The sequence below is a fragment of the Lissotriton helveticus genome, chromosome 8 (assembly GCF_964261635.1).
Source record: "Lissotriton helveticus chromosome 8, aLisHel1.1, whole genome shotgun sequence".
NCBI lineage: Eukaryota > Metazoa > Chordata > Amphibia > Caudata > Salamandridae > Lissotriton > Lissotriton helveticus.
In genome coordinates, this window is record NC_136069.1 from 282214008 (window position 1) to 282226009 (window position 12002).

At 48.1% G+C, this 12002-nt stretch overlaps 1 protein-coding gene across 2 annotated transcripts in view; it reads right to left on the reverse strand.

The window, feature by feature from the left end:
• The window catches only part of NPAT (nuclear protein, coactivator of histone transcription), a 358220-nt gene that overhangs the window by 75347 nt on the left and 270871 nt on the right, over positions 1-12002 (reverse strand). For both annotated transcript variants that reach the window (XM_078657048.1, XM_078657050.1), the window contains exons 15-16: positions 7485-7597; positions 7292-7400 (exon numbers count right to left, since the gene is read on the reverse strand). In XM_078657048.1, coding sequence (XP_078513174.1) covers positions 7292-7400; positions 7485-7597 — 222 coding nt within the window. The remainder of the gene's footprint in view (positions 1-7291; positions 7401-7484; positions 7598-12002) is intronic.

A 12002-nucleotide genomic window follows, 5' to 3' on the forward strand; every position in this document is an offset into this window, starting at 1 on the left:
GTCGTCCAAATAAGGGAATACAGGAATCCCTGATCTTCTGAGATGCGCCGCCACCACTGCCATTACCTTGGTGAAGACTCGAGGTGCTGTAGTAAGACCAAACGGAAGGACCGCAAACTGATAGTGCTGCGATCCCACCGTAAAACGGAGATACTTCTTGTGCGACTTCAGGATTGGGATATGAAAATACGCATCCTGCAAGTCGAGCGACACCATCCAGTCTTCTTCCAGCAGAGCCTGAAGAACCTGAGCAAGGGTGAGCATCTTGAATTTCTCCTGCTTTAGATAAAAATTCAAGATCCTGAGATCCAGGATTGGACGAAGCCTGCCATCCTTCTTGGGTATCAGGAAATACCGGGAGTAGCATCCCTGACCCCTTTCCTGCTCCGGAACCACCTCTATCGCACCCTTCTTCAATAGAGTAAGAACTTCCTTCTGAAGAAGTAACAGATGTTCCTCTGAGCAATATCCTTGGCAAGGAGGGTAATTGGGAGGGAACTCCCGAAAGGGAAGGGCATACCCATTTTCTACGAGATTGAGAACCCAAAGATCTGATGTAACTGATTCCCAATCCCATAGAAAGTGGGTAAGCCGACCCCCCACCGGACCCACATGATCCTGAATGGCGGATCTAGGGCTGCTTTTCCGTGGCTGGGGGGTTGGAGGAGGTGGAGGAGGAAGAGGCTTGACGACCTCGAGGACGTGCTCTCTGCTTTCCCCTGTATGACCTATACAAGGTATTTTGCTGCTGCTGCTGTTGTTGCTGCTGCTGCTGACCTTGTCTATATGAACGAAAGGAAGAGCGACCAAACCCTCTGAATTTCCTGGTTGTAGAACCTCTGATCTGAAGGCACAGAGATCTAGCGGTAGCTCTGCTATCCTTGAATCTCTCCAAGGCCGTGTCTGCTTTCTTTCCAAAAAGTCCTTCACCATCGAAAGGTAAATCCAATAAAGCAGACTGCACATCAGCTGAAAAATCAGATGACCTCAACCAAGCCGAACGCCTTGTGGCAACCGCTGTGCTCATGATTCTTGCAACCGAATCGGCAGTATCGAGGCCGCTTTGTATGACCTGACGGGCTGCCGCTTGAGAGTCAGATAAAACTTCCTCAAAGTCTTTTCTGCTATCCTCCGGAACCTTAGGGATCAATGAACGCATAGAGTCCATAAGAGCATGTACATATCTACCCATAAGGCAAGTGGCATTAGATGATTTTAATGCCATACTAGCAGAAGAAAAAGTCTTTTTGGCGACTTGATCCTGTTTCCTGGCCTCTTTGTCGCCAGGCACCTGCGGAAAAGCACCAACCGACTTCTTAGAACAAGCAGCCTGAATCACCAAGCTCTCAGGAGAAGGGTGAGATGACAAGAAGGCAGGATCTTCAGGAGCTACTCTATACCTCCTAGCCACACTTTTTGAAACTGCAGGAGCAGAAAAAGGTTTCTTCCATACTTCCATAATGGGCTCTGTTAAAGCATCATTAAATGGCAGTAAAGGTTCCACCGCTGAGTTCGGAGAATTAAGAACTTCAGTCAGTAAATTAGACTTAAATTCGACAGTAGGTAAAGTCAAACCTAAAAGTCCTGCTGCCTTCTTCATCACAACGTGGTATGGCTGAACATCTCTAGAGGGTGTATCAGACCCCGAAGGTAAAGCCCATTATGGAGAAAATTCAAGACCACTCGCCTCTGCCAGGTCCTCGAAATCATTCCCATCCAGCTCACCTTCTTCCAAGTCTGAATGAGACTCACAAAATCTCTGTTCATCTAGGAGACGTTGAGCCTCTCTCCTAGACCTCAGTTTAACTCGAAGTGCAGCCGGATCCAGTGTCGAATCCGACGGCGCCGGAGCCGACGTCGGAATCGAATCCGAAGGCTTGGAAGGATGTTCCATAGACTTGCTTGGAGCCGGCGACGCCGGAGCCGGCGACTTCGGTCGAGCCGGCGTCGATATCGGCGTCGACCTCGGTGGAGCCTGGTACTGCCACAGCGGGGTCGGGGCTGGCATATATGGCATGAATGGTGCCGGAGCATATGAGTGAGGTACACCCAAATTAAAAGCCAATGGACCCATGGGACCCGAAGGTGCTCCAGAGGGGTGCCATGATCTTGAGAAAACACCATACATCGCGTTTAGAAACGCAGAAGGGTCCTGACCTGGAGCTGGAAATGGTGGATGCTCAGGTTGACCTCGAGGCAGATTAGAATCTGTTAAATTAACAGGATTCGAAGTCTCCTCTTCAACAGGAACTCCATCGACGTCATCCGGATTCGCAGATGGAGCCGGAGTCGGAGTCGGATCCGGAACCGGAGTCGGAGAATGGACTATCGACTCCGAAGGTGAGGCCTCACCTTCCTGATCCGACACTTGTGGAGGAATTACCTTCGACTTCATTTTCTTTGGAGACTTCGATCTTGAGCCAGACCTATCATTCGAATGACGTCGGGACTCATGTCTCCTCTTCTTATGTTTTCTACGAGAGCCGGAAGCATGATCAGATGAAACTTCGAGACCGACGCCTCACGAGATCTCGACCTGGACCTCGACTTCGATCTCTTCGAGTGTTTTGAAGATCTTCTAACTTTACTCGCCTTCAGTTTAGCCACAAGAAGTTTTGACTCTCTTTCTCGTAGAGCTTTCGGATTCATTTTCTGACACGACGAACACCCATCCACGTCGTGGTCAGAGCTTAGACACCAAATACAGTCTTGATGTGGGTCCGTAACGGACATCATATTCCCACATTCTCTACAAGGCTTAAAACCTGTTTTCTTTGTCGACATGACAATCGAAGAAAAAAGACAGAGAACGGAGAATCGAAGAAAAATAGCAACAAAGTCACCAGTAAAGCTACAGAGTATCCCGAAACCGTTAGCGTCGACGACGCGGAAAAAAGGGAACTGATATCATCACGCCGGCGTGGGCCTGTTATAGGCGTCGGTGACGTCAGCGGAGTCGCGAGCGATGTCGTGTCTCTATGACGTCCGAGTCCACGTCGGCGCGAGGCTACAAAAAGAATTTCCGAATGTTGCTGACGCAATGGGATATTCACAAGGTGAGGAATCCACACGGCAGATGTATCTATCAGAAACTGGGATTTTTCCAGCATTGTATCCATACATACATAGCTTCAAAATCATATAATATAACCAGTTCTGAGTTGCCGTTGCTGCCCAGGATGCGTTTGATAAGTATGCGAGTGAAGGCTGAAAGAATGAAAAATTTCCTAGCTATCGTAACGGAAAGTTTCAATTCTATTAAGGACTCTGGGGTGAGGATTAGGCAATTTCTTTCTTCCATTTATTTGCCAGCCATTTAACACGTTAACACTTCATTAACAAAAAAACATTGTTTCCAATAAACCATAGGGAAACATGTCTTATCAGTCCATAGCAACCATCCACCAATCAGGGGTCAGCCTCGCCAATAACCCGGATTGTCCCTCGTCGGAATCCCTCTTTCTTCGCTGCTGCAGCCTTGAGGTGAGTGTGGAGTTCCCTTCTCCCTTTTCAATTAATTTACTGGTTTTTGAGATGTATTATTCTGGCTTTTGTTCCTTGAATGTGGGGGGCTTCTTTTCCCCACTGATGTTTGTATGAGTCATAGCCCAGCTCATTTATCAGCAGCCGCGGGAACGCTTCGTCGTCCCTTCGCGGCCGCCGCAGTTGTGGTAACGGGACCAGGAGGCGCGGTGGTCTGCCGGCCGCTAGAGGGCGCGCCTCCCTGTGATTAGCCTTTCACCAGAGAAGCGGGCGGAGGGCGAGTCAGTTATGGCCTGCTGCCGAGCGCCTCCACCCACGTTCTCGTGGTCTCTGTCCCGGCCGACCTGGAGCCTGATACCCTGTGGGGTAGGAGTGCAGCGTGTGAGCTGCTGATCATGTGCAGACTTGCACAGGCCAGTGAATAGACCTGCTTAGATCCTGAGGGTGTCAGTATGGGGTGAGCCTGTTTTGGGCCTGGAGTTTTTCCTTCCCCACTAGCTGAAGGGCCTGTTTTATCCCAGGTTTTTTAGCCCGGTTGCGCCCTTACCTTTTAAGGTGTCTATATTTACTGGGCTGGTCCCAGTGTTACCTGACCCCTCTTACCTGGTGGGTTGCTCAACTCTAGTTTTACCCTCCTCAATTGTTGTTAGTGCCTAACTATGGAGGAGGAAGACTACTACGAAGAGGAGGTCGTCCAGTATTTCCCCATTACAGAGGATTTCTGTGACACGGTGGACACCTCTATAGTGAGGGCAGTTTCGAAGGCAGTGACTCCCCTTGAGAAGAGGCTCGTTGAGCTAGCACAAAGGTGCCTTCCAGCCCTCCCCCAGAAGGAAGACCTTCCTGGGCCTTTCGCCCCTAAACCTCAAGATCGCAGCACTGATGCTCCCCAGATAAACCTCGCAAACGAGCTCATCCTGATGGGGTTGATCTGGACGCGTTCGCCAGACTTAAGCTAGCCTTCCTAGGTACTAAGACCCCCTCTCTTCCGCAATGAGACACACAGGAAGAACCCCCTGTGATAGATAACATGGACAGGGAAAACATCCACCCAACCTTTGGATGACTCCCCTCAGGGGTCAGACGGGGAGTCTGACCATCAGCGGTCATGGCGCACCTCTCCCGCTCCTCTTGCTAAGCCCCCCGCCCCCGACACCCCCACTCGAGATAGACGCCCGGATGGCTACATTTTTGACAAAGTATATTAGGGACCCCAAAAAGGGAATAGACAGCAAGCTTCTCCATGTTCCAGCCCACTAGTAAAAATATTTGACATGGTGGAAGACGCCAAGACCTCTGGAAGTTCTATCACGTTGGGCCCGGAAGTGATATTTTTCGGAAATGCCAACTGTGCGATTTACACGGAAAGGCGCAGGTCTTTATTGATCAAGTTAGATCCCAAGTTGGGCGAGTTAGCCACTTCGGAAGCGAGCCAGGTAGCCCAAGGGGGACTTTTCGGAGATCCTTTTGTTAAGGAGCTCAGTAGGTTTGTATCTACATCCACCCTCCCTCAAGCGCCTTGAGACCCTCTGGGTGAGTAGTGCGCTATACAAATTCCTGAACTTGAACTGGAACTTACATTCAATTCTCTAGACAATGTCCAATCAACGGAAAAGCTAATTTTTAACGCGTGTTTTTCCTCCGGGCTGGCAGGGGGCGCTTGGGTGGCCGTTCATTCCAAAGCACCTCCGGCAGAGGTCAACAATCCCACAGAGGGCAATGGCAAGACTCCTCTAGTTTCAGAGGCTTCTACCCGACAAGAGGTCGTGGCCATCAGAAAGGACAACGAAACGGCCCCCTTTAGGTTACCGCCTAGTTATCAAACTTCGGGAATTCAACGAGTGGCTGGTTTATCGCCAATTCAAGATGGAGGGTATCCATCTATTGCAAGAGGTCCTTCGCCCCAACGAATGGATGGTCAGGTTAGATCTCAAAGATGCATACTTGACGATTTCTATTTTTCCTCCTCATCGGCACTTCCTACAATTCCAATGGAGGGACGAAACTGTCGAGTTTACTTCTGCTATGGACTGATATGACATGTTCCCTATGGTTTATGGGAAACAATGTTTTTTTGTTAATGAAGTGTTAATGTGTTAAAAGGCTGCTGGCAAATAAATGTAAGAAATAATTTGCCTAATCCTCGCCTCTGGGTCCTGCCACAGAATTCTTCTATGCTGTAGCTTTTATTTTGAGGACACATACTGCAAATTTAGCAGTACCTGCTCTGTGTGAAAATAATCTTTTACTCTACATGATATTCCTTCAAAGAAACTTTGCACTACTTTTATCTATACCGTGCTCTGTGTTCATGCTATTAGCACCACTACAGCACTGCTGCCGACTGCATGGTACTTGTTCTGTATGGCAGTGAAGCTTGCACAGCTGCTGTTCAGGTAGTATTTATTTATTTATTTATATTCTTATAACGCGCCTGAATCAGCCCCGAAGGGGTATCTCCGCGCGTAGCTTCTGTAAGGGTTGAAAAACATATTAGGAGATAACAGTGTAGGGAAGCAGGAGGAAATTAATCTAGGGTAAATAGGTATGTTTTAAATTTTTTCCTAAAGGAGAGGAGATTAGGGATTTGTCTCAGCTGTGGAGGCAGGGAGTTCCATAACAAGGGGCCTTTGAGTGAGGGGCCCGGCCTCCCTGTCTTGCTCTGGTCACTCTGGGCACTTGCATCAACATGGTGTTACTGGAGCGCAGGGCACGTCCAGGAGAGTAAGGGACAAAGATGTCTCTTAGGTATTTGGGACCGGACCCATATATACACTTATGCATTATGCAACATAGTTTGAAGTTGACGCGTTGTCTCACCGGGAGCCAGTGAAGGTAAGAGAGGAGTGGGCGTGATGGGGTTCGGGGAGGGGCATTCAAGATGAGTCTTGCTGCAGTGTTCTGCACCACTTGCAATCTGCACAATTGTTCTTGATTGGCAGAGATGAGTAGACCATTACAATAGTCTACCCGTCCGATGACCAGTGCTTGTACCAGCGTTTTCCTGTGGGTGTCAGGCAGGAAGGGGAAGATGCATCGTAGGAGTCCAATTACTCGGAAACAAATTCCCGTGACTTGGTTGACATGGTCTTTTAGTGTCAATGTTTGGTCTAGGCGTACTCCCAAATCTTTGATGGTCTGTTTTGGCACGGGGACAGGTCCTAGCTCAAGTGGCCACCAGTCCGGGGACCAAAGCAGGGTGGCCCCTCCAAACAACATGTCTTCGGTTTTAGTCACATTGCATTGGAGGAAGTTCTGGGCCATCCAACCTGCCACAGCTCTCATTCCATTTTGAAAGGATTGCAGGACTGCAGGTGTGATGGTTTGGAAGGGAAACAACAGCTGGGTGTCATCAGCGTAGGAGATTGGGGAGAACCCGTAAGATCTTATGATGTCCGCCAAGGGGGCCACATATACGTTAAATAACGTGGGGCTCAGGCATGAGCCCTGTGGCACTCCCTTGGTGAGCTTCCTACAGATGGATTTGTGGGAGCCCAATTTGACACCTTGTTGCCTGTCCGCAAGAAAGCTTTCAAGCCACGCAAGGGCGGTCCCTTTTACTCCCACCTCCCTAAACTGTGCATGTAAAAGCACTATGCACTTTTGTGGTCTTAACCTTTCTGTGTGGATAATGGCACATTTGAAGACCATTTTTACTGAACAATTACCCCAAAAATGTATTTTAAAATGGAATTCTTGTTCTGAATATATAAACTGCAAACCATGAACCTAGATAGTTGCAAAGCGCTCAATGAGTCCAACACAGAGGAAACCATCACAACAGCATTCTAAAGCCACAACAGCTTACCTGTATGTATTGTTGATTTTGATCCGATTGGTTTTGGATTTTTTGGCAGGATGGGTTGTTTAGCCATTCCTCTGTTGCCCAAAGGGCTTGCGGCAGGCATTCGCAAGAGCTGTGGAGAAAATATATTACACATTTAATTTTATCTCATACAGAATAAAGAGGGATACAATTAGAAATGATTTTTATCACATACCTGACCAGGATAGGCTGTGTATGCATTCCTGTTTTGTCCAACAACTGACAAGGGTATCATTCCCATTTGGAGCATTCCAGGTTGAACAGGGGAGGCAAATATAATTGTGGAGCCTATAAATAAATCAAAGGTTCAGATGATAAAATCTGTCATGCACCCATTAAAAGAAAAAATACATCTAAATGAAAGATTAGCTGTTTTGTAAAAAACAAGTTAATCACCTTTATTACTGCACCTTCCTATGGATATTTTATCTAACCATATTATTCACGTTTAGAATGATCTCAGGTGTCGGATGGGACCTAGATTTCTTTTCTTAACAGCAATTGCTCTGGCGTACCTCACAATTTGTAAAAAGCACATCTCACCCGGGAGAGAATCTAGGAGCTGGAAAGAAGGGGCAATGCTGGCTCTGATGTGCAGAGGGACGTTGTACATGCTTTAGGAGCCAAGTAAGAGATAGCGGCTCCAGTTATTCAGATGCAGCGACGTGAGCAAGCAGATGGCGGATCAAATTCAGGTTTCTGCTCAGGGTGTGGAAACCGAGGTGGCTGTTAAAGTTTGTAGGGTCTACATTGTGTAGGGCTTTCTAAGAGTGTGAGAGGAGCTTGAAGTGTGTGTTTGTGAATGGGGAGCCAGTGAGGCCTTTGAGATGTGTTGAGACATGAATGCAGGGTAGAAGTTTCTTATTGCAGTCTGGCTGCTGTGTCTTGGATGATCCTACACTTTTCTGCACCCTCAGACGTGGATCAGTCATAAATTGAAAGTGAGAATCTACTAAAACTAACTTGAGACCCATTAACAAGTTGCGGAATTTGTGGTTAGCTAGAGTATCCTGAAAAAGGGCTAGTGTTTACCTTACCGGTGGATGCCTGTACCATCAAACTCTCAGCTGTCTAATGCTGAGCCAAAACATACGGGTAGCGGGTGACCTATCAGTTGACTGGAGGCAGGGGCAGAGCATGATTTATCTCAAGTGCCCAACAGTATCTCACTATAGGATTCACCAAAAAGGGTTCAGTCAAGGACTGGCTAGACTATAGGACCCCCCTGAGGACTTCCACTTTAACCTCCATAGTGGGAAGGTGTAGGTCAAGGACCTCAGCAGCAGTCTGAATTACTTGGCGAAGGAGCAAGTCTTCTCTGTCGCTGGTACAGGAGGTGAAAACCAAGCCAGTTTCAGGTGGGGTATCTCATTCACTGGCCTCCTGTAAATCCATGCAACAGTTGTCAGCATCACAAGGAGGGATACGTTCTTCCCCATCCCTCCATTGTCATCTCAATTAGGCTGGCCCAGAGTCGAGCCAAAAAGATGGTGCAATATATGTGCGCAGATGCTGAATGGTATCTGAGTCTAAAGGGTTCATTACAGGCTGCGGCATGTCAAGATCTGGACATTACCACAATCGAGCTGAAGTCTGGTTGGAGTCGGACCGAGAAATAGAGTGCAAGTCCTCCTCCGGGATTGATGAAAGTGGGCTAGCTTAGGGCTTGACGCCTGTACAAAACCTGAGGTGAGTTTCAAGGGGTCCAGAAAGCACAAAGGGCAAATCAGTCAGTGATAATCCGAATGGCGGGCACAGCTTCACGGTGGGCCAGGAGAAAGATGGAGAGGGGCGGCAACATCCTCAAGCCTTTCCGAATAGTGATGGAAAGAGTTTTGTTACTTCTTCTCTGACTTACCTGAAGACTTTGATCGTGAGGAAAATCAGCCTGGGGAACAAATTTGAGGGAGAGCGCGAGTCCGCACTCTAAATTTCAAGTTGGAGCAGGACGTGCATGAAGCCTTCAGGTGCTTTGACATGTCAAGCTTCACCATGGGATCTCTGTTGAGTTTCGGGTTCACCTGGGCACAGTCATCACAGACCCTGGAGCTATGTGAAAAACCCAAGCATCAAAGTCACACCTCGTGAGGATCCGTCATAGGCATCTGTTTGTGACGGTCCTTACAAGGTTTAAACCCTGCACTCTTAGGGGCGGACATCCTTTGAACACAAGAAAAATATTTTGGGAGGAAAAATGTCTCTTCATGAGTGAAGAGAAAAAGAGAAGCGGAGCTCTGGATCTGTGCCTGAAGGAACAGAAAGGAATTTACATCATAGGGTATAGGTGCTACTATCCGCTCTGTTAGAAACTTTCGGAACATAACTGCGTTGACGCAGAGTCGCTTGTCAGCACCTGCCAGCACTCAGGAGCACGGCTTTGAATTTTGCTAATTCAATCTGGTACATGAGGCTATTTATAAGCTGATAAATCAGTGGTTAACAGTATCCATCAGAATGTTTATTGCACCCCCGCCCCCCTTTGAGGAGGAAGAGTCATCAAATTAACAGGGATAGACACTTCTAACCGCATGTTCCTCACCACTAGATACCCAAGCAGTACCTCACAAAATGCAAAGGGTCTGAAGGGTGGACTCCAACAAGTGCTGCAGAACTGAGCAGGCAAAGTGGCCCTCTCTGCTGACTTGACTATTGAGGCAGTAGAGCTTGTTGAATTTATGCATGGACTCACAAGTAGCAGCGAGGCAAAGGTCTAGGACAGGATCACTGCTCACAAATGATGTTCATGTCGCTTGCCTGCCTTGTGGCTGAGTTAGGATCTCCTTCCGGAGAGGCAGACGGTTCGGAGGGCAAGTATTCAGGTGCAACAGGTCAGGATACAACACTCAGAGCTCATTTCGGTGCCATCAAGATGACAAGGCCTTGTCTGTTTAACACCCCTCAGAGCCTAAGGTAGGAGAGGCATTCAGAAGGCCTGGGCTCCACTGTAAATTGAATGCATCCCCTAAGGATCCTTTTGGCAGAAATGCCAGAGTGCAGAAGTTTTGAATATGTCCAGAGACAACCCAGAATTAAGATGCCATCTGTGACTATCTTACCCCTGATTGACACCAGAAAGGCCTTGTGAGTCTGCTGAATAGCACAAAGCATGTAAGAGGGACTGTGTGGAGCTTTTGTTCTTCTGCGGTCATCACACCCCTGATCTACACATTTCCCTATGACCGTGCCGACCCAGAGATGATGCATCCATCACTGCATTGGGCTCTTTGTGGGGTGGAGTGAGTGGGCTAGTGCTTGTTAAGTTGCTGTTCACTTGCCACCACCGAAGGTCCTGATCTATCTCCTTTAAGATGTTGATGTTGTGCTACAGACAGCTCCAGTGTTGCACCCACTGGAAACAGAGGGTCCGCTGCAAGACTCTAGTGTGAAAGCCAGCACATTGGACAAGGAGGATGCATGAGGTCTGGAGCACAAGAACGAGTCTCACTGACACTCTGAATCAAGCCCCAAAAGATGGGGATCATATCCTGAAAGTTCTTTGCTAGTTGCAGGTGAGTGAAGGTTTTGAACCACACTTCGTCCAAGACAGGTCATATAAAGGGAATCCTCTGCATCAGAATGGACCTTGGTTAGCTGATGGAAAAGCCTAGGGAGAAGAGAAAGGCAATTGTCACTTGAAGTAGGTCTGCGACTGACTGCAGCAAGCCAGTCTTGAGAAGCCAGTCGTTGAGATACAGGAATATATGAATCTCTGACTTGCGAAGATGGGTCATGACCACCTGAGAGGACAAGAGGCAAGGCTGAACGGTAGAACAGTATACCTGTAATGTTCTAGCCCCACCATGGCCCAAAGGAAGTATCTGTGGGACTGTAGGGGGCACCCACGAAATTATGCATCTTGCAAGTCAAATGATACTATCCAATCCCCCAGATCCAGGTCACAAAAATCCTTAGCCAGCATGAGCATTTTCCATTTGTCCTTCAATATATAGGCATTTAGGGGATGAAGATATAAAATAAGCACCCCGTCCTTCCTGGGCTTAGGAAGTAGTGGGAGTGACACACTTCTGATTCTGGTACCAAAAACGACTTGACATCCTGCTGTAGGATGGCAGCATGATCTGCTGAAACCTGTCTAAGGATGGTGTGATAGAAGGGGGATGAAACAAAAGGCAGGGCATATCATTTGTGAATAATTTGCAGCATCCATCCAACCGAGGTGATTATTTCCGAGCTGTGTAACAACAATTAACCCTACTAGCTGGGCATGGTCCTGTAAGAGAAAAATCAAAGCAGGTTGGAAATCATTGCAGCATGTGAGAAAGTGGAATATTGTTGCTCTGGGTGGTGGCCATGGTCACATCATGTCTTTTGGAGGAGCAAAACGTTTGCGCCAACTGCTGAACTGGTTGAGAAGGCTGCCACTGTCAATAGGCAAAATCAGAGTAGCCTTTGAACTGTATGTACTGATGATGGAACTGGTGGGTTAATCAATTAATCAATCAGGGTTGGTAAAGCTCATCTACTCACCCGAGAGGAACTCAAGGCACCGGGCGGGGGGGGGAAGGGGGGGGTTTGGGGAGGAAGAGCGACTCTTGAGTGCTGGGGTCATCTGAAGAGCCAGATCTTGAGGTCCTTCCTGAACTCGGGCAATGTGGGAGATTGCCGGAGGTGGATGGGGAGGGTGTGCCAGGCTTTGTCTGCAAAGTAGAAGGACTTTCCTCCCGTTTTAGAC